Source organism: Siphateles boraxobius, unplaced genomic scaffold (genome assembly GCF_051911475.1).
Source record: "Siphateles boraxobius isolate OS27281-9 unplaced genomic scaffold, OSU_SipBor_1 25, whole genome shotgun sequence".
NCBI classification, from domain to species: domain Eukaryota; kingdom Metazoa; phylum Chordata; class Actinopteri; order Cypriniformes; family Leuciscidae; genus Siphateles; species Siphateles boraxobius.
The window spans coordinates 8185565-8208309 of record NW_027508866.1 but is presented as its reverse complement, the minus strand read 5'-3'; the positions used below and the strand labels follow the sequence as shown (position 1 = coordinate 8208309).

The 22745-nt window shown below is 36.9% G+C and overlaps 1 protein-coding gene across 3 annotated transcripts in view; it reads right to left on the bottom strand.

Annotated features, from left to right (window-relative positions):
* The window catches only part of uvrag (UV radiation resistance associated gene), a 128279-nt gene that overhangs the window by 14195 nt on the left and 91339 nt on the right, over positions 1-22745 (bottom strand). For all 3 annotated transcript variants that reach the window (XM_077242387.1, XM_077242388.1, XM_077242389.1), the window contains one exon: positions 1368-1459. In XM_077242387.1, coding sequence (XP_077098502.1) covers positions 1368-1459 — 92 coding nt within the window. The remainder of the gene's footprint in view (positions 1-1367; positions 1460-22745) is intronic.

The following is a 22745-nucleotide window of genomic DNA, read 5'->3' as shown; positions in this document are numbered from 1 at the left end:
GTACCGTCGAGTCAACACGACTGCCCTCCAGGTTCGCTTAGCCATGCGGCGCAACCGCCTGTTCACCGGACTTCCACTTCCTCCTTTACTTCCTGCCACTCTGTACAGTTCAAAAGGTCAAAAGGTCATACTTTCATCTGTTCCATCTTAAGCGTTTCCACAATCCATTAAACATTTAATTTTGGGGTGGGGGGTACTGAAGCATTTTACTTACGCTGGCCTCCTTCCTTTCAAAACACAGATTATTAAATTAACGTTCAAATAGATGGTTTATCTATCACTGAACCAAGAAAGAGCTGGAGAGATCCAAAGCAGGCTTTTTTAACAGTGTGTTTCTGACTGCCATTGGTTTTAAAGGGATACACTTGGGAATTTTTTATCATTACTGTTGTAAAAAATGCTAATTTTGTTGCTTTGTCAAGCTGGCTAGGTTACTACAGCGGTAAATCATAGTGCATATCGACCGGATTTCCGGATTTAGAAAGCAAAATCTGTTTATCAACCTTTTAGATACTATGATTTACCAGTTCGAAAACATAATCATAAAAATACCTTCTTGCTAGGCATTAATAAAAACAAGATTTTTACATTTTCTGAAAATTAATATGAATATAATTAATATTTTAAAATCTCTTGGGAAAATATGACTATAAATATGTAAAGAAATATGAAAATGAACAAAGAATATATTAACATTTTCTGAAAAATAAAAGTACAAATATGAAAAGAAAATATAAAAAATATGAATATTTTTACATATTCTGTGAAACAATTAAGACAATATAGAAAAAATATTTGGGTATTTTTATATTTTTATATTTTCAGAAAAATATGAGTACAAATATAAATAGAAAATATGAAAATACATATACACTACATGTTATTGATACATTATCTGTAGAAAAATACGAATTATGAAAAATATAAATATAAGAGAAAAAAAAGTCAGTGCTGTTCAAAGATATAAATATATATATATATATATATAAATATATATATGTATATATATATATATATGTGTGTGTGTATATATATATATATATATATATATATATATATATATATATATATATATATATATATATATGTAACTACAGTAGTTGCCAGAATGTTGCTATGCCGTTGTTATGATGGTCTGGGTTATGATGCTAGGTGGTTACTTGGTTACTGCCAAGTCAAAAGAGCCCACACCCAGCTCTTTAACATTATAGTCATTAGATATGGCTTGGGTCCCTCATTTTAAAAAAAAGTCTATTTTTTGCCAGTTTATCACCCACCACCACAGAAAAAAAAAGTCTGATAACAAATTGAGGTATACTTTATGTCCATAGCTTAGCAAACACCAATAATAATGTTATATAACTCACCATCTTACAAGTAGTCCATGCTCTAGGAAGTTTTTGAGGTTGGGTAAAGTCTGACGTAGGTCTGGGGTGGAGAGCCCATGCTGGTACCTCAACTGTAGAATGAGAAACACAGAGGAAATTATGTTTGTTACAACCATCATCACCTGTCTGAACGATGAGTATACTATAGGGATGGGCGATAACACTTATTTTGTTTTCGATACGATACCGATACTTTCAAGGCCAGTATCGCCGATACCGATACGATATCTCTAAACTGAACTTTTCATTTTTTACATTTCTTACGTTATTGAATTACTAAGAGTAAAATGGGTAATGATACCCACTTAACATTATATTTGAAAGGCATTTTAACATTCAATACGCCTTAATTGGAACTTATTAGAATATATATTTTTGTTTACACATGGTTAAAATGTTTACTTGTAGTGGTAACCATGTATATCTACAAAATATTATAGGCCTAGTTGAACTATGGTCACTGTAATGTTCATTTTCATAAGGGACTGCAAGAGACAGGCTGTTGCACCCATAACATTCAACTTTTTTTATTCTGACAGTGTGTTTTATATTAAAATTAGTTACAGAATAGAGCATCAGTATGAACTTTTAACATTCAATTAAAACAATTTAATTGCACACAATATGTAGGCTACATTTTCAATATGTTTACTGTGAAATAACTAAAACTTATGATGTTTTTCTGTCTTCTGTTAAAGGAGCTGTATGTAAGAAATTTATTTAAATTAATCATAAAATGGCCCTGATATGTCACTAGACATTAAGAAATCATGTTCATTTCAAATACTTAGGGTTAGGGCTACTGACAACAGTAGTCCGGCCAGGTTATTGTCATTTAAAAAGTGAAGTTGCAGCCCTCAACTGATGTTGATGTTGTCATGTTGTGTTTTGGTCTGATGCGCCACCCTCCACCTATCTACCAATCTACGGCATCCGGGTTGCCAGCTCTGCTCTAGTTACCACAGCTGCAGCTACAAACGTAGGTGAATCGGATAAAAAAAAAAAGTCTAACGTTGCGAATCAGATAAACTGATAAACTCATAAACTCGTTATGAATCCGAAATACTTTGTGACAAAGTCTGAAATAAAACAAGGATCTGTATAGGAGATGCCTTTGAAAGATGGAGACGGCTGAAAACGGAGAAGAATTTCTGGACAGGTAATATTCATCTATGTTTGGCTAACTTGTAGGCTACTTGATGTAAATTGACATTTCAAATATTCATGACAGTCGAACAAAGTTATGCATGTTCGTGCAAAGTAACGTTACGTTAGCTCATATGGAGGAGGTGGGTCATCGAATTGGAAGCAGTATAGGCGCAATTCCATGGTAAAATAACTTTTTCTAACGTCCATAACACCAATGTAAAGCACATTGTAGCCTATGATGTGAATAATGTGTCCCACTTGGAACGTTTTGTAGCCTACTTGTTTATCATGCAAGTTCTACCGCCAAAAATAATAGAATGACATGTAATCTTTCACATCACATATTTTAGCGTTATGGACGTGTACTGCAGAGTAAGTTAAAAAATACAGCTGGTCGCTTTCACTTATAGTGTCAGTGTCACTTGTAGGCTTGTGCTTGTACTTACGTTAATGACAGATACCTACGGTTAGTATACTAACAGCTACTGTTCTAACAATGTACTGCCACATACGAGCGTACATCTTTACTATTATATTTGGCTAATCGCCATTAGTAAATTTTTGCGATATATAATTACTTTGCAAAACATCTCTCATTTGAAGCATAAACATAATTAACAGAAAAAAAACTTAGCCTACTGTGTAGGACTCGTCACTTGCCATTGGAAGCTTCTGTAGCAGCCTACGTTCTTGCTGTATCCTGCAGCCTATCTGGCAACCTCGAGTCAGGGAGGAGGGGAAGGGGATACACCGCTCTAAGGTAATTTGAAGGTGATTGCAGTACCAGCTTTGGCCACAATCCTAGATACTGCTCCTTTAAGCATTGTTCTGGGCTGCGTTTCCCAAAAGCATCAATGGTTTCTTTTGATACTTTTGGGAAACGGAGCCCTGTTTGAATGCAGGCAGTGTGTGAACGCTCTCTTTGATTGATTGGTTCTGACTTGCAGCATTTGCTTGTGTTCAGATGAGCAGGAAAACAGTTCTACTAAACAATTATTCACTAGCATAGGTTATTCATCCAATTCAATGCATATTGTACGTATTCAATTTCTTGTCAAATAAACAAAATAACGGGTAAAAAAAAAACACTGTAGTATCGATACTTTCGATACTCGACGTCAGTATCGATATAGTGATACTTCATATAGATACGCCCATCCCTAGATACTATACAATCACTATCTGGCATCACCTGGGCATGATACCATCAGCTAGTGCAGCAGGTTAATGCATTACCCCACAGGTAAACATACTGCACGCACGCACGCACGCACGCACACACGCACGTATATACACGCACGCACGCACGCACGTATATATATACACACACACTGAACAAAATTATAAACGCCATACTTTTGTTTTTGCCCCCATTTTTCATGAGCTGAACTCCAAGATCTAACACTTTTTCTATGTACACAAAAGGCCTATTTCTCTCAAATATTATTCACAAATCTGTCTAAATCTGTGTTAGTGAGCACTTCTCCTTTGCCGAGATAATCCATCCACCTCACAGGTGTGGCATATCAAGATGCTGATCAGACAGCATGATTATTGCACAGGTGTGCCTTAAGGCTGATTTATACTTCTGAGTCGGACCTACGCCGGAGCCTCTACGCCGTAGTCTACGCTTTGGTTTTAATTTATACTTCTTCGTCGTTGTCCGCATTGACGCACGCAGAGGGAGCATGTGAAACCCGAGGAACCGGTTTGAGCGCTTGCGTCCGCGTAGAATAGACGCGTTGTTACATTTTCTGAGAGGTGCACGTCAGGGTACGCCGGAGGGTACGCCGGAGGGTACGCCGGAGGGTACGCGCGCTACGCACAGCCTATGGCGTAGCTACGGCGTAAGTTCGACGCAGAAGTATAAATTGGGCTTTAGGCTGGCCACAATAAAAGGCCACTCTAAAACACAGAACTTTTATAGGGGGAAACAAGAATGGGAGAGAGCTACAGAAGAGATACACTGACAGAGAGAAAGAGTAAAAGAAAGAGATGTTTAGTCAAAGAAAATACAAGACTGATCTCTGTGATAGAAGACCTAACAAGCTCAAACATTTTATTTCCCCCTCTTGTACAATCGCTCAGTCTAATACACTGGCCATCATTGCTCTCTGACATGTTAACATCAACCCACACTACAACAACCACAATAATACAACGTGTGTGTGTACAGATGGGGATGGGATGTAGGAGGGGAAAAAGACAAAGATAAGAAAAAGGAAGTGAGAGAGAGAGAAAAATGGCACACATCTGGAACGAATGAAAGACGGGAGGGGGAAAAAACCCCCACAACTCTTCCCCAAAAAGCAAGATTTTCTCTTGCTCTCCTTCAAAAACATACTTCCTTCCTGGACTATGGCATTGACAAAAGCTCTTTCCCAAGAGCCAAAATCCAAACAGTCCCCCAACAGTAAGCGAGAATTAAACATGTAACAGTAAAAGTAACAATATTTTTAGAAAACCACTGCAGCCCTTTAGGCTTGGAGGTGAAACACAACAATAGCAGTCAAATTATTTTAATTGAAAAGCAAGTGCATGAGGTCTCAAGGGCAACTAATGCATTAAGGACACTCCTTGACAAACATCTGGTTTATCTGGCCACATGGCAGCACCCTCTGTATGTCTTCATAAAACCTGATCAATCATAATAACACTGTGACAGATGATCCCCATGCGATTTCAATTACAACTGATACTGCTGCCACGATCACACTCCTACAGGCCAATAATTCAATAGGGATACCAGAGGTGAGAGAGAAAATGAGAGACAGAAATACTTTGGAAAATGGAGTAGGTGATAACTAATGACAACATGGAGCACAAGCCATTTCCATTGGTTCGCTAGTGCTCTGCTACAGGCCAAAGAAAGGACTGTTTATTTCATAATACTGGACATAAATTGGGGAAATGAGTATGTTAACCAAAATGGTAAAACTCAACATAAAATTGGCCGATACGGCACCAATATAAATTCAAAAAATATTTAGTACCTTTTAAATAAATATTTAAATACCTTAATGTATTTGAATTGCATATAAAACTTCCAGCCATTTAGATTACATGGTTTCAACATCAACAAAATAACCAAATTAATGTGATGGCTATTTGTCAGTCATGTGCATTGTGCAAATATCGTAATGTTAGTAGCAGTATAGCAGTATAACATCATTTCAATACCCAAGTCTTTGTATTCATTGTGTCATTTCTGTTTGCCTCCCTAGAGCAACTTGACATCACTGTGAATATGTGTAGTTTCTTTTCAACAAAGGACCCCTGGGATCTACCTTTTGTTTTTTTATAGAGGGCACAGTTCCAAGTCTCCACTGGTGATGAAATGGTCAATTCCACACAGAACTAACAGCCGTATTCATTCATGGATAAAAGTACACCTCTGGCTTTGACCAGATGACCATGTGCTGGGATCCGCATGTGGACCAAAAGTAAAAAGGACTTTGGAAGTATGTGCCAACAGCAACAGCATTCCGTATTAGAATCAGAATGGGGTGTACCACTTATGCCTGGCCGACGGCCTAAAACCATATTTGTTCAGTGTTTCTCTGACAAAGATACTGATTAGATTAAACCCAAAAGTCGGTGAGAGTTTCCAGAAAAGTGAAACTGAAAATGAAGTAGGACGGACACGGTTGAACAGCCAAACACACAATCCAATCCGACCCCCTTGTAAACCGTTGACTCGGCGTGAATGTTTTTACGAACCATCACTAATGCTAGGAAACGTGGCTTTCACTCTGTGGTGATGAAGACGATCATTATCGGTTTGCCTGATGAGCTTCCCTGATGAGGAGTCTATAGGTCTGTTCCAAAACCTGAAAAATGCTAGCTTTGCAGGCAGAAGATAACTTGTTTTGGTCAAATTTTAATGCAGCATTGCAAGTTTCCCCCCAAAAAAAATCCCAGAATGTATTGCGAAAACATTTTAATAAGCACAAAGAAATCTTGATTAGAAGCTCATATAGTTCATTCAATGCAGAAGAGCATCAATAAAAAAAGCTTAGTGTAATTAAAATGAGATATCTGTAAGCGTAAATGTGTTTTTATGTCCATTAGAGTATCATACTGTAAGCTTAGCGAAACGCAAACATAAAGCTTTATTGAATCACTTGTGTGTTTAGTCTTCAACGCAAAGTGATATTTGATAAATTGATATTACCGGTATATATCAGTCACGAACTATTATAAATCCTTTTTTAATCTCACATTTATTACTTGTAATTAATGGAATCAGATAAGCTACCAATTAAAAATGTCATTTTCAAAATGTTCATGTATTTCAAATAAATGCTGTTCTTTTGAACTGTCTACTTATAAAGAAAATCCTAAAACAAAATGCATCACTGTTTACACAAAATTATTAAGTAGCACAACTGTTTTCAACATTGATAATAATAAGAAATCAGGATATTAAAAGATAGTTTCTCAAGGATCACGTGAGAAATTATGCTGAAAATTCAGCTATCATCACAGGAATAAATTACATTTTAAAATGTATTAAAATACAAAATTATTGTAAATTGCATATAATTTCACAATATTACTGTTTTAACTGTATTATTGATTCAATAAATGCAGCCTTGATGAGCATAAAAGACTTCAAAAGTATAAAAAAAATCGTACTGACCACAAACCTTTGAACGTTAGTGTATATTTATTTAGATTTAGATTTATATTATATACTTTTTCTGCCATCTTGGATTTATTTCACTGAAGTCATCACAATGCATTATGGGATTGGTTTTTCAATGAAGGACATATGTGGCTCTGGCTTAGTATCTAGCCCAAAAAACGGGCTCATGATGCCTTAAAATACTGTCTCTGTAGGCATATCACTAGTTTTGGAATCAAGCATTTGTGTGTGTATTCATTCAAGGATTGTAATTCTTCCAAAACTGAGACCTGAAATGCAGCCAAGGGTGCTGATCTGAAACCCGATAGGAAGCTCAAGGAAGAGCGGAATTGTGACATCATTGGATTGAAAGGGGCACAATCGCAATTGTTTCGACTGTAGGCTTGCGTCAGTGTGTGTGTCCTAGAGTACCATTGTGAATGCCTCCTCCATCCGCACGCCAACCCTTCTCATATCACATAAACAACAAAATCCCTTTTTTTCACACATATACGAGCATATAAACGGACAAAAGGAAAGATATGTTTTACACCGTGAAAAAAAAAAACTCAAGTAGCATGTCGATAATTCAACTAGTAGTCATTAATAATCCCCCACCCACTCCCCCGGGCAGCCTGCCCCTACAAAGCAATGCATTACGGGAATAAAATCTGCTCCTGCAATCTTGCAAGTCAAAGGCATTTGGCATGGACATTTGATTTCATTACTGGCTTTGTTCATCCTTACAATTTTTGCTACATGTGTTTAATAGCCGAGCACATCTGGCCCACGAGCCCAACGCTGGCGTGCTGCGTGATGGAGGTATGTGCGCTCCTCTTTCCCCTGTGTGCTTCACATTACACCGTAGCTTGAGTTGCAGCGTTTGTGAACTGCTTTTGGCAAAGAGCGCTGGGATGGATTATAGTATAAACCCGGACATAAAGTATTTTTAAGCAAACAACTGCCCTTTTCCCCTCCCTAAGCTCAAGGACAAACAAATAAATATCCAGAAGACCGGAAAACGCGCCATCAACGAAGCCAGTAGGGGTGTCTTGGGGAATTTGGACCTGCACGGATCGGTACGTCGGTCTTAATTAAAAATGACAGCCTGACTTGCTGACAAGTTGAAGCAACAAACAGTGCAGCGGGTGGCACTGGGCTCTCGCAAATTGAGATTTAAAAATGTGTGAAAGAGAAGAAAGAGACTAACACGACAGTATATTTAGTGTTTCTTTCACTCTGCAGACAGTTTTAAATCAAAGCGGGTGTTGACAGACAGAGCAAAGTGAATCGTGGATGAATGATGTGTTGTTAGTGTAACGACGGAGTTATCTGGTGTGATTTAAAACCTTGGTAAGGATTTCGATAAACATTATAGTGCAGGGCCATTTGAAAGTATGTGTAAGCTACTGAATTTTTCCATTATATAAAAACGTCAGATACGAGGATTCAAGGCAACAGACTTTTCTTCTTGCCTTTTTTCCCTTGTAGTTCTATGGGTTGTTGTTTGCTGGACGAATTCTGTTTGTTTTTGATGCTGGTGTTGGAATTAGGTCATCTGAGAATAACACTAAAGTTGTGGATGCATGCTGTGTACGAATGAAAATGATATTGGATCATTCTTCTGTGTGTCAGTATCTTGACCCAGGTGCTCTAGACTCCTACCGCACATTCTCCAGACTTGACTCAACCAAGGTTCTTGAATTTCTTCTATGGATGGGAATAGCCACATAAATGAAATGGCCAGATTGGTTGTGGATAAAAGACAGGTGGTTTTCCAAGTGCAGGTTTGAAAAGGTGCATGGGATACTACAGCAAACGAACATGTCTTGATGTCCCAGTAACATGAGAAGCTCTGGAATGAGTTGGGTCACGACTTGAAAATTTTTAACATATTGGTCAAACTTAATAGCGTGCAAATGTGGCACTATAGCAAATTCATATGGCAGAAAGTTACTTTTTCCATTTTCCTGTCAAAATTTGAGGTTAACATATAAAGACTTGAGATGCTTGAGACTGTCCATCTACCAGCATTCCCTATTAGACTATCATTCTTAATTTAACATGCAAAATTAAATAATAATATTCTATAATAACAAATATAATAAAATATAACTCAACATAATTACATAAATATATATAAAAAAAATGATACAAAATAATAATACATAAAAAAAATAAAAAAGTATTAATAAAATATAATTTTACAAGTGGACTTTTGAACTCCACTGTGTATATAGATTCCCAAAATAACAAAAACATTTAACAGAAATTATCTTAACACCTGGAATGCCAGCTGTATTTGTGTTCCATCGTCTGTATTCAAATTAACAGTTTTTCTTCCCTTTCACCCTTATTTTTCCCATTTCTGCCACAGCCAATTTTCTTACATACTAAAGGCTTAAAGAGGTTCTCATTTTTTGAGGGAAATTAGAAATGTCACAGGATATGAAGACTGTGTCCCAAATGAAGCCTTTTTAATCCATCAGATGTCGTGTTTATGAGGGTTCTGTCATCGAAAAAGTCACATCAATTCAATTCAAAAGGGCGCAGAGAATCTCTTGATAACACAGTGAGGCAGATGCTTGGGAGGGTCGGAAATCTGCAAGGCCATAACTTTTCATCAGCGGAGTCATTTTACAAACGTAGATGGCCGAGCTGCAAGGTCTGGATCCAAACTCTAGAGATCTCCGAGTATTGGACCCACGCAGTGAACTTTGCCGTAAATTACAAAAAAAACTGAATCCTTTAGGTATAAATGAGGACATTCCCTTCTTGCCACGTTTCATAAAAAATAGACATGGGGAATGGTTTTGCTGGTTGGCCGAGTTCTTGCCCCCCCAAGGGATGGTAATCAGGGGCCCCGGATGGTCCCCTATTAGTCTGCTTAGGAGGGGCCGGCACAGGTGCTTTCCTTATGTTACCCACCCAGGTCAGAGATATAAAGGGGCCAGGAACAAACTATGGGAGTAGACACACACAAAGACACGCAAACATCTTTCGAAGTGTTTCAAAGACTGCATTGAATTATCGAGTTCTGGATGTTCTTAATCAGGTTTTTGGTAATGGTCTAACTTCCTTTTCTCATGTTACTGTATATGGAAGGTATACAATCTCATAAGTCCACAAAATGGTGGCTTTGCTCTAAGCGAGAAAGGATTTCTAAAGAGATGTCTCCACAGATTTGACTACTTTCAGGGCCATTGCTTGTAAATTAATAGATGAGGGAAGGATTTTTTGTCAAGCCTTGGCATCGACGACTGTACTTGCTTATACCCACTTGAGGAAGTTTAAAAAGAGACTAATTAGCTATCAGAGCTAATGCACATGCCAAGTGTTAGGATTTGAAGGTAAAAACGGCCTGGAGATGTCTTGGCTTCGGTGGTGCAAGGTACGTATTTTGAATCAAACATCAAAAGAATCAGAAAGTGCTCTCGAAAGGTTCCTCATTGTGTCTGAGGCCAACATGGCAGTGTAAATATATTTAACAAAACACTCAAGCCATCACTAAACGTCTAAGCAACAATTCTGAATGGACTTTCAGGCTTGGTTAACTTGTATAATGTAGAGCTTGAGCAGCTAAAGTCTCCAATACACAACGAAGCAGACTAATGTAAACCACAGTGACTGCTTGAAAACACATGCTAGGCGTTCTAGCTTCAACGTTAACAAAATTAGCCATGAAAACTCTCAATGGACTGTGGCCATAAAGATGCCAATCAAAATCTTGCATATTAGTATGTGGATAATATTACCATTGCAACAGAATAAAAATACAATTCAGATACAGCAAATGAGTTGTACACAAACTTGATGAAATTTTTTACTTTTGGAGATATGAATGAGCACTTGCTTTTCCCTTTCACTTTAGCTTTCGTATTCGTGATCACGCCTACTGTGTGTATAAGGAAAGGCTGTACTGACCACACATTTTAAAAGAAAAGATATTCGTCAATGACGCTCAGGATCTGTTGCACTTACTTATCGCTTTGACACCAAATCCTCCGCCATCATCTTGTCAGTCATTTCTCCTTACTCCGCCACATGATAAGTGAAATCTGACTCCTGCTGCGACTGCTCTGGAGCAGAGCAGAAGCTTTCAGTTTATCAATGTAGCATAAGTTGTCTAACTGAACTAAATGGTTTATTTCTTTTTCTATTTTACTTACACACACACATACATACACACACACACATATATATATATATATACACACACATACACATACACACACACACTGCTGTTCAAAAGTTTGGGGTCTGTAAGATTTTTAATATATAATATATATATATATATAAAGTTGGAACAATCCTCTTCTAGTCAACACAATGTCCAAAAATCGTATTCTTCTTATGGTTTAACAACTGTTGTCATCTTTAAGCCTAGTTTCCTCGACCTTCAAAACACTGTTGACAGTTGTCAAAACTATCGGAAAATATGAGGACAGAAATTTTTAACAAGGACTTAATATTGGATTTAGAGTGATAACTCTGAAATGTGTTTTCTTGATTGAAAAATAAGCTCATGCCAAATTACAATACTACTTTTGAGAGCTCAGGGGAAAAAAGCTCTTTTGAGAGCTCATACATTTTTTAATATGTGTTACGTTTAGAGGAAGGATACCCAAGTTCTTAATACCACATCAGGTTTCACAGACCTTGACCCTTATATCTCAAGTCGTCCGTAACACTTCTACCACTTCTTTTCCTTTCTACCACTACTACTTATTTCCCTTCCTCTGTTTTTCCCTTCTTTCTGTCAAATCCTGTAATAAAACACAGGTGTGGATATACGTACCGGTCGAATTTAGCCAGATGCCAACAAGCTTAATTCAAAACATTTCCAGCTATTGTGTTCCTCAACCTTACACTTTATTGAGTATCATATGGACACGTTACAGAGACAACATATTTACATAATTATGGGTAAAGGGTTACAGAGACGAATGGGAAATTTAATTTGGAGACCACCGGTAACAAGGGCCCACTGTGTTTCCTAGCCCTCACGAGACAGACAGACACACCAACGCTGCTGTATAACTGGACTATAATTAGACTAACACGCTTCAGTTTCAGACACGTACATACTTTCGTTCGATAATACAATAAAGGGTTTTATACGATAAAGGCTTAGCCAGGTGATCTAGTCACGTGTGTTTAAGGGTGTAGATGTCTGGAAACTAATGTGCCATTCTTAATGTGCAACACTCATTGATTTACAAGTCGAGTTTTAAGAAAAGTCTCTTGAGTTTGTCTCACAGTGAATATTTGATTGATTAATACACTAATTATTTTTTACAATAATATATATTAAATTTGTTATATATTTTGTTTTTATATATTAAAAAACATAAAATGCTAATTTCAATAGGGCAACCCAGTTGAAATATGGAATATTAGAAAAATGCTATTAGCAATACCAGATTAAAGGGACAGCCCACATTTTTAAATTATGTCTTTACTCACCCTCAAGTTGCTCCAAATCTGTATAGTTTCTTTACTCTGTTGAACACAAAAGAAGATATTTTGAAGAATATGGGTAACTAAACAGTTTCTGGTCCCTATTGACTTCCATAGTAGGAAAAGAAAATACTATGGGAGTCAATGGTGGCCCATAACTATTTGGTTAACGACATTCTTCAAAATATCTTCTTTTGTGTTCAGCAGTGGAAAGAAACTCATACAGGTTTGGAAAAACATGAGGGTGAGTAAATTATGACAGAATTTAAATTGGGTGAACTATCCCTTTAAGACAAAACATTAAAAATATGTTTTAAATGTATACAGATGTAAAACAAATATTGAAAGATATATTGTTAATAAAAAAAAATTTAGACAAAATAAAATTACTGTCAATGACAGCAAATTTTATACATAATATTGCAAATATACTGTTAATGGTCATAAATTTCGACAAATTATAAAAAAAAAAAATCTATTAAAAAATCAATTGTCAAAAGATTTCTATTGTCAACAATGAAACATATTTATCCTGTGTTCTTCTGATTAATATGCACAAATGCTAAAAATCAAATCAACTTCTAATTCTTAATTTTTATTTTGGGCATTTACCCATGGCGTTTTCAACAAACAATGGCATAAAAGACTAATATAGAACGTTTTGGCAGACAATATCATTGATTATAACATTATTCTTTATTTCATGGAGAACAAGTTATGATATTAAAAGACAGGGAGAGAGTGCATATTCACTAGAAGCCGTCAAATAGATTATGGCTTTTAATAATTGGCCTTATAAAATTATAAGAGAATATCTGAGTGGTGAGTCACAAAATATAATGGCAAAGCAATAGTCTATGGTTTGTAATATTATAGGCACATATGGTGCATATTAATCGCACATGTAGAGTAAATGACGACTGGATGTTAAAAGGAACATTTACACAGCCAGCATTATGAATTTTGTTCCTTTAAAATTTTAACTTACAGTAATTACAGTATTATGCCAAATTGTATTTTCTTATGTTATGAATGCAACACTTGAAAAAAAATCCTCGAAAATTTTCATTAAAAAATTATTTTTTTGTCATAACTGTCATTACTACTGTTTTTTTGACAGACAGCCAGACAGATAGAATAGATAGAACAAACGACAGATAGAAAGAACAAACGACAAACAGAGTGAACGAACGAAGCCTTATAGAGTATAAACCCTTTAAATGACCACATAGGGTCCACTGGCACCTGTCAGAGCAGTCGCCCTCCGAGGGGTCCCAGAGCCATCACTGGAGTCATAAACTTGAATGAATGGAGTAACGTCAGCCCGTGTTAACCTAAGGAGGGGTAACTCTAAACCAACACAGCACTCCAAGGGGTCAGAGTAACCTGTTAACACCATAGTGACAAAAAAGACAGACATTCATCCGATCAAGTGGGGAGGGACGCGCCACCAACTTAAAGCATTCACAAAATGTGTACAGGACACATTTCTTGATCTGTCAACAAGATATTTTTTGCTATATTACTGTATTTACAGTTTAGATAAAAGGGAATTAACAACACAGTGCCTTAACCAACACAGGTTCTGCTGTTAGAACCCAATATAGAAAGATGGATTCATTTCGGAAACCCACACCGAATGAAAAACCCTCATTTGGGTGTAACTGGCAAATAAAGCCATTAAAACATTATTTTCATTTCAGCCAAAATGCCTGGCAAGGTTATAATCAGCCTTTATAATTTGCAATAGAACTTTTTGAGGGTTTCTTTATTGGGCCTGTTATTTTAGGGCAGAGGAAAGGCTCCATAAAGGGCACGGGGAAAAAAACATGACACGGAGCAGCTGTAAGATGCCCAAGCAAACCCTCCATTCTCCCATTCAATTGTGCTCTCCCCTCTTAGTCTGCATTAGTAGAGGGACTTTATGGTGGAGGATTGCGTAAAAGCATCTCAGCAAAGGTCAAAGGTTAGTGCTCAAGCCCTGAATGGTGCACATTCTTGTTCATCTCTCTTGGTGACGACACCTCCTGGTTCTTTGGTGTAATAAGAGGTAAAATAAACATTTCTGGTGTCAATGAAAAGGTTTTTTGAGCATTATAAAAGAGGCTGTAAGGATATACAAGACAAAAAAAAAAGAGGTTAAGACCAATTAATCTGACGTTGAAATGAAACCCCACAGCACTATGACATAATTTACTGTGATGTTATGAGCGGTTGCCAGGACAAACAGTTAATATAATCTAAAAAAAAATAGACTAAGGATCCATCAAGGCCAACAGACTCCTGAAAGAGGCCATTCCAAATTTGAGATGGGGGAATTTCTGCAGTAAACACTTCAAACCGGATATTTCAAGCCATTTTACACCAATGATAGTTAGACAGCAAGTTTTATCATTGTAATTGCAGTTCAGGCTAAAGGGTGCTGACAACCTCCTGTTTTGAGATGATGATAGATCTGTTTTTTTGCTTTTTTGGAGTTTAACACTAGGCTGTGAGTTCTTGAACAGCGTTTTTGGCGTGTGGCTCAAAGAGCAATCTCTCAACATAGGTATGTCAGTCTGTGCCTCCTCGCAGACCAAACAAATACAGATACTGTATGAAGCTCTATAAGACCCTTTGTGATTGTTTTTTTTAATCGGTTTTCAAATGCTGGGTGGTCATTGGTTGCTATATCAAGGACACATTATAAGAAAAGCTACTGTAAATTAATCTGGGTGAAGGAAAAGCTATATTGTGTACTGTATCTGCGTGTAAATCCATTAAAGTATATTAATAAAGCCCATTCTGTTGAAGTTTGTGTCTGAAGAGATTGTTCTGTAGTGTATGATCGTGTTTGTTGTAGGCTACACTATGCCCAAATAGGTTTACTAACCCTAAATTTTCAACAACAACAAAAAAGTAATGAAATTAACAAAAATAAAAATTTACTTATAAAAAGTAAATAATGTTATATATATTTAAATATATAAAAGGAAATCTGAACAAAGTTTTACAAAAAACTTATTTTAGGGGTAGGAATGGAATTTGGATTTTTGTATGTGGAATAATTAATAGATTTATATCAAAACAAAAAAAAGTATTTACATGGACCCTAATAATCTGATTGTAATTGGACTTGTAGCACAGTTGAAATACAAAAGTCACACATAACCACGTCAATCAGAATGAATTTGTCAAATCCCAATGAAGTTAATTCAGATTACTAGGAGTGGTTCAAACCTTTTCTAATACGATCGAGAGGACATGTAAACTTGATCGGATTGAAAACTGAAACAGGAAAGTACTGCACATGTGCAGTGAACGTAGAAATGGCATAATGACGTAAGACGCATGGAACGAGCTGTTGTTGAATGAAGTGTCTGTCTAAATTGTCTAATGGATGTCGTGTCATTCTAAAATTCTCCTTCCAGTCATCGTCTGTGAAGTACAACGTCCAACCAGTCCTTATTTCGGACTCTCATCCAGAATTTTTTATTTCTTGATAAATATTAGCAGCAGGGCACACATATTCATGTGCTTGTTGTTTACGAAATAGATACATTTTAAATCTGCTCTTTATAAGCAATGAAGGGGAATGGTAAAAATGCTATTAAATTAGATAAATGAAAAAAAACAAGCATTTTGAGACTTTTGCACCCTGCTGTAACTAGGTAAACATAAATTTGTGTCTGCATATATATACAGTACTATAAGAAGTGGGCCATATTCTAGCAGTAAACCAACAGTGAGATAAGCTAAAGCTGATACCCTGAAGTATCTGAGGCAGGAGATTGTGGTCTGCTTCAGAACAACCACAGCACAAAGTCTCCCGAAAGAACAACAATCCACCAAGAGCTCCTGTATCTGACCTCAAAAAAAAAAAAAAAAAAAAAAAACAGGAACAGGAATAAATATCAAACCAAATGTTTTTACAAGGTAAAAAAGCAGCCTGTTCAGAATATCTTCACAACTATTAAATATCCATCCATTTATACATCCCCAAACAAAACTCAGGACACTGGGAGACTCGAGCAAGCAGCAGTGAGCATGAAGACTTATCTCTTCCAAAAGCTTTTGTGTCAAGAATTTGTGATTTCAAAAAAGAAAACACTCCCAGGCTTTGTCCAGCTGAGGTACGCCGTAATCTTTAGAGATAAAACAATTTATTTTTCTTTTGTGAAACGAAAAGTCTAAAAACAAGAGCCAGTTATACGTGAACAAATGTGGGAGCTTTTGATAAGCATCCACAATTTCCGTTTTTGCAATATTTCAGATGGAGATCACTGCCAAACACCACTATTGTACTTATCAAAACTAAATAATGCATATGTGACATTATATAGAACAACTTTAGACTATGCAACTAATGAAATAACCAGATGTGGTCTGTGTATCTTAGCAAACCAAAGTTCAGAATCTCAGGTTCTCAATGGCCTCAATTATTGTTGATTTATTATTTATTTTTTTAAGAATCTTTGTCTCAGTCCAGCTCATAATCACTTTTAAAATGATTAGTTAAAAGCTTGAACAGGTTAACATCAACTAGAAAGTAAATTATACCTGCCTAAGATATTTCCAATACACTGACTAATCCCTAAGAGACTGAGATAAATGCCAAGCCGATATCAGTTTTCCTAATGCTACCGCTTTGACTACATCCTGCTCCCACAACACAGCAAATGTGGGCATTTTCATGGGCAGACCTAGAGATGGCAGAGACAAAGTTCCCATTCTCCCCTTCATGAAAAACAAGAAAGATGCAGGTAGAGGGAAAAAGGGGAGGGAGGACTGAGATTAAGGGCTAAACCTTCCGATCAACTCCACGCCAGAAAGAGTCAGGCATTATTCTCGCCCCTGGCCGCAACTTCAGAGAGCAATTCAAAAGGAGGCCATGCGAATATGGTTAACAGAAAACACTACAGCAGACTACTATAAAGTCCCAAATTATGAATAACGTCCTGCATTTTTCCGCTTCTGACACCTACTTGCCAAGGCCAATACCCACAGCGTGTCCTGTTAATGGTGATTTGGGTAATGGCCATTGGTGGAAACAGGACTTGGCCAACAGCTCTGAGCAGGAACAGACTAATGGGGAGATTGTGAATAAGCCTGTGCATAATGAGTACATATTCCTTGAGTCATTTAACACATTGCAGCTCTCTCACCACGTTCCTCTACCTCTGCTATATAGCAACATGTCTAAGTGAGTTTTAACCAGGGATGAAGTTCTAGAGAAATTTTGGCCAATATTGAAGGGCAAAAATTGTTTTGTATTTGCATTAGGATTGCATATATTATAAATTATAATATAAATTTAAAAGTGTCAACAATTAAGCTGTAGAATATTGTAGAATATCACAATGTGGAATACAAAATGTTCCTTGTTAAACAATATCTAGGAAAGATACCTAGTTAAATAATTAAACACCGTTATAAGAGAAAAAATATATCAGTAAAAAAGAATAACTATTTAGTATTGAATTAGAAAAATAAGGTCTGATTTTATTAAAATCAATTAAAAAATACAAAACAGTCACTGATCCACTGGTCCTTTGTTCTGTTCAATAAGCAACAATCCAAGAAAGTCTATTTCTAATGTATGCACATGCTATGCATATTTTAGGTATATTGATGACATATAGATGATAAATATTTGTAGACTAAACTGTCGTTGACTACACTGCAAAACACTTTTCATCTTGAGTATTTTTGTGTAATATTCCAATTAAAATATCAAAATGAAAAAAAAAACGTTTCTTGAGAAGCAACAATGCATGAGATAAGGTTTGTGTTCAGAAAATATGTATTTCAAATATGTATTTTGTTTTACTGCACTGGCAGATTTTTTTCCACTTGTTTCTCATTAAACCAAATTTAAAAACAAGCAAAAAAAATCTGTATTCTGTATTTAAAAAAATCTGTATATCTGTATAAATTCTATATTGATTTTTTTTTAACTGAAAACAAGTAAAACTGAGTTAGTAGTCATTTTTTGCATTTTATTGTCCATATGGACAAAAAAATATTCTAACAATGTACGGAATATCTGAAAGAAAGAAAAAAAAAACATGTAAACGGGAGGACCAGAGATATATGTATTAATGGCTGCAGGTGGGAATTGTCCAATTGGCAGGATGATGGAAAAGCTTACACAACACATCAGAAACACGAGGAAATGCCTGGATAACTGGGAAGTTAAGCCTTCCTCAGGAGACAGAATGAATGGATGGTGTTAGGGGTGAAAAAGTAAAAGACAAAGGGGGAAAAAAGCCAAGTCTTTCTGGATGCTTAAAGAAAACTACTGTTGTAATGGGCAAACACTCATACAATGGTGAAGGCAACAGAATACTGCTTTGTTGAAAAAGACATTGAACTTACTGTGAAGAAATGTGCTTCACATCCTGGGCAATGTTTTATAATGCATCCTAAAATTGCCAACCCTTGGTCTATACTAGGCCTGAAGGGCTGAGCATGCTCTATCCCCATTACACACAATAACAAGGCACATGGTAATTGGTTCTAAAGCCAATTGGTGTCTTTATGGCCATTTAGATGCCTCATATCACATATCTGACTAAAAAAGATGCATCAACTACGGAGTGACATCTAACACCAATTAGTGGCGATATAGAGGTGTCAGGAGTCATGTGGTTTGTGTGTGTGTCTGCATGGGAGAGATCAAATTAAGCAATTCCAGACTGTTAAACTTCAGTGGTGTTTATTTAACAGCCACTTTCACTGGCCAGTTAACTCTTTTTCATCAGCTGTGAAACCATTACAGGGGCCCTGGGAGAAGAGGGAACCGGTAGGCCTCACCCCATCACCAAACACTTCATTCACTTTGCTAAGATCCACAGCTTTCTGTAAGCTCTTGGGGTGAAGTTCATGACTGATGGTTTTCAAAATCCTTGATAAATATCCATTCCCCTTTCAGGCGAAGTAATACAGGCTGACAGGATGGACGCAAGGTAGAGATGATACTCCTTAATGGAGTGATACTTTATGGGCCCCGGGAGAGTCCGGAAAAACGTGACAATCAGCGTGAATGTGAATGGAACGATGAGAGAGAGTCGAAGAGGGAATGGAAAAGAGAGATAGAGGAGCAAAAGAAGAAAAAAAGCCAAATAAAGGATAAATTATGATGGAAGAAGAAACCTAGATTATAATTGAACTATTGTCTATGTCTTCCAAAGATCTTGTTCAAAGTATAGCAGCTCATCCATTGTGCCCAAATGAGATGGAAAAGCTGCAGATCTGCAGTAATAAAACCCAGATGCGTCAGAAATGGCCAGCACAGGCCTGAAAACTACCAGAGAATCAGGCTTTCACTCTTTTCCCCCTCATCCTTTTTAAATCTCCACCAGATGGAATCAAACTTTTTCTTCTGTATTTTTTTTTTCTGGGAGATGGTTTAATTTGATCAAGGGAGAATTACCCAGCAGATGTGTAGAGCAAGTTAAGCGTGACACGTTTAAATAGCCCACAAAGGTTTGGTGTGAATTAAGAAGAACAACAAGTCTTCCTGCCCTAAATACATAAAACTTCCCCGGTATCTGCAGCTGGAACAGAAGAGAGCCGAACGTAGTGGTTTCCAATCTCTAAACCAATTGGCATTCCGTTTGTACGGATGTGCTCTGTGACCACCGTGATGACAATCTAGACCACTTTAAAAACTCACTTTACTTCAAGAAGCATTTTAGCCGGAGATTCGGGTCGAATCATGCACTACATGAACGCTAACACTTAGTAAGCTCAACTTAATGCATTGTTGCATAATGAAATGTTGCATTATGAAATGCAATTCATAATGCAAGAACACATCTTCTATGGTCAGTTTTCCCTTTCAGGTTGAAAACTGCCATAGTGGAGCAATAGTTTCAAGAGAATCCTGCTGAGCAAGTTAAAGCAAGGTAAACTTTCAACGATCACTACCTAAATAACACAATTGGTTTAAATGGCAGACACTCAAATAGTCACCCAAAATTGAAAAGGTTGTCATCATTTACTCACCATCATGTTGTTCCAAACTTGTACTTTCTCTCTTTTGTGGAACACAAAAGAAGATATTTTGAATAATGTTTCAACTTTTTTTGTCCATACAAATCCAACTGGACAAAAAAAACAAAAACAGAGACATTCTTCAAAAATACCTTTTTTTTTTCTGTTCCGCAAAAGAATGATTTTGAATGGCATTAGCATGAATAAATGACAGAATTTACATTTCTGGGTAAAGTTATTTTATGTACAATGGAACCACACACTTGCAATACATTGGCACCAGTCTCAGTGCCAGGGCACAAGCTATTTGTAAACTCAGTAGTATGTTTTTGGGTTGGTTGGAGCACTGTGTGTGAATAAACGGGAATTTGTTATGTGAATCGGTAAACAGTAATCTTGAAACAGTCAACAAACAGATTTTCACTGTAAAATTCTTCAGTTCGGCTGTGGAACAGAGCCTCAACTTTCACGCGGTCTCTTTGTTCCTGCAGCGAGACAAATGACAGCTCTGAAAAATGGCAGTCAGCTTTACGTCACCACATTCTCTTGATAAGATGACAACTCAAAACACAGTTGGAGAATAACAGGAACTTAATAAACCCCTTGCAGACTACATGACGACTTCTCCACTTTTCCCTGTTTTCTTTTTCCCCTGAATGTAATTTGTCAGTCATTATAAAAACTGTATTTGAAGAGTAACTTATAAGGAGCCGGAGAGGTTATCGATTATTTAAAAAAAAAGTACACTTCATTGGAAAATAGAAGAGAGCCAAATGAGACTTCACACCACTGCAAACCATTCTAAATTGAAAAACAGCTGGAAACAGTAGCCCAGCTATTAAGTCATTGACAATGATTGTCCGCCAACTCTTTCTTGCATCTGTGGAAAAAAAAATTCATTTTTATTTGGTAAAGAGCTCTTGTCAGCAGAGCTAAGGGCTTGGCAGACGTATACTTTTAAAAGAACATGTTCTTGAAAAACTTGGAGTTTAGTGTATGAAGCTCAAACTATGATATGTATTCTCCTCAAGATCATATTATTTTCTGACTTGGACTTAGTTTTTCACAAAAAAGATCATAAATTCAAGTTCAGCTCTAAAAAAAAAGTGATTGGAATTTCAAATAACCTGATGACATCGAATTGGCTCTTCTAGTATGGCTTACAGAAAATGTCTGGTTCACGGTCAGACTCAAGGGAAACCCTTCTTATGTTTGTAAGCTTTCACTTTCCATGGAGCAGTAAACAAACAAACAAACACATACAGTACCCTTGAGACACACCCGCATCATTAGTGGGCCACTGGAGACTGGGGACTACCTTTTCTGAAACATATATATTTAGTGGCTCTCTCTCCTCTTTGCGGTGTGAGGCGAACCCCTGGCTCCTGACCTAAAACCGTGGAAATTCAATTACAGCCATTTAAGTGTTTCATAAAGCTTTAGGAGGCTAGCCAGGGGTATGCTTATAAAACCAGGAGCAAGTGAAGGTGACGAGTGCTAACGGTCCTGTGCTCTCCCTGTTTCTCTCTTTTTATACTCCCTCTTTCCATCTGTCCCCCTCTACTAGCTTAGAAACGCTGAATGGGTTACCAGGAGGACAATGACAGACAAAACAACAGCCCCAGATACACTCGTAAATCATTTGGGTTGGCTGAAGTCCTGGGCTAAGAGTAAGCCGCTGTTTCTGAGCTTTATGCACATCCAAAAAATCATAGGAAGACCCACCCAGACAGTCAGGGTCACCAGCCAATGTAGAATCCACTGATAGACGAATGAGCAAGAAATGGAAAGAGGAAGAGATTTTGAATCTTCTCTACAGCTGGATCAAAAGAAGGACCGGCAGAAAGTGCGGTGTGCCCCAGGACTCTGTCTTAAGGCCAATTTATGTTTTCTTTAAAGGAACGTTCTGTCATTGTATACCCTCATGTCCTTTCAAATTTGCATTACTTTTTTCTTGGAGCACAAAAGGAGAAAATTTAGAGAATTGCACTGGTCAAACTTTTCCATGTATTTAGAATGAATGGGACTAAGGCTTTCAAGCTTGTGGTCCATAAAATTGTGTGTTATATTCCAAGTCTACTATAGCCATAAAATAGCTTTGAGTGACAAACAGACCAGAGTGCAAGTCATTATTCAAATCAACA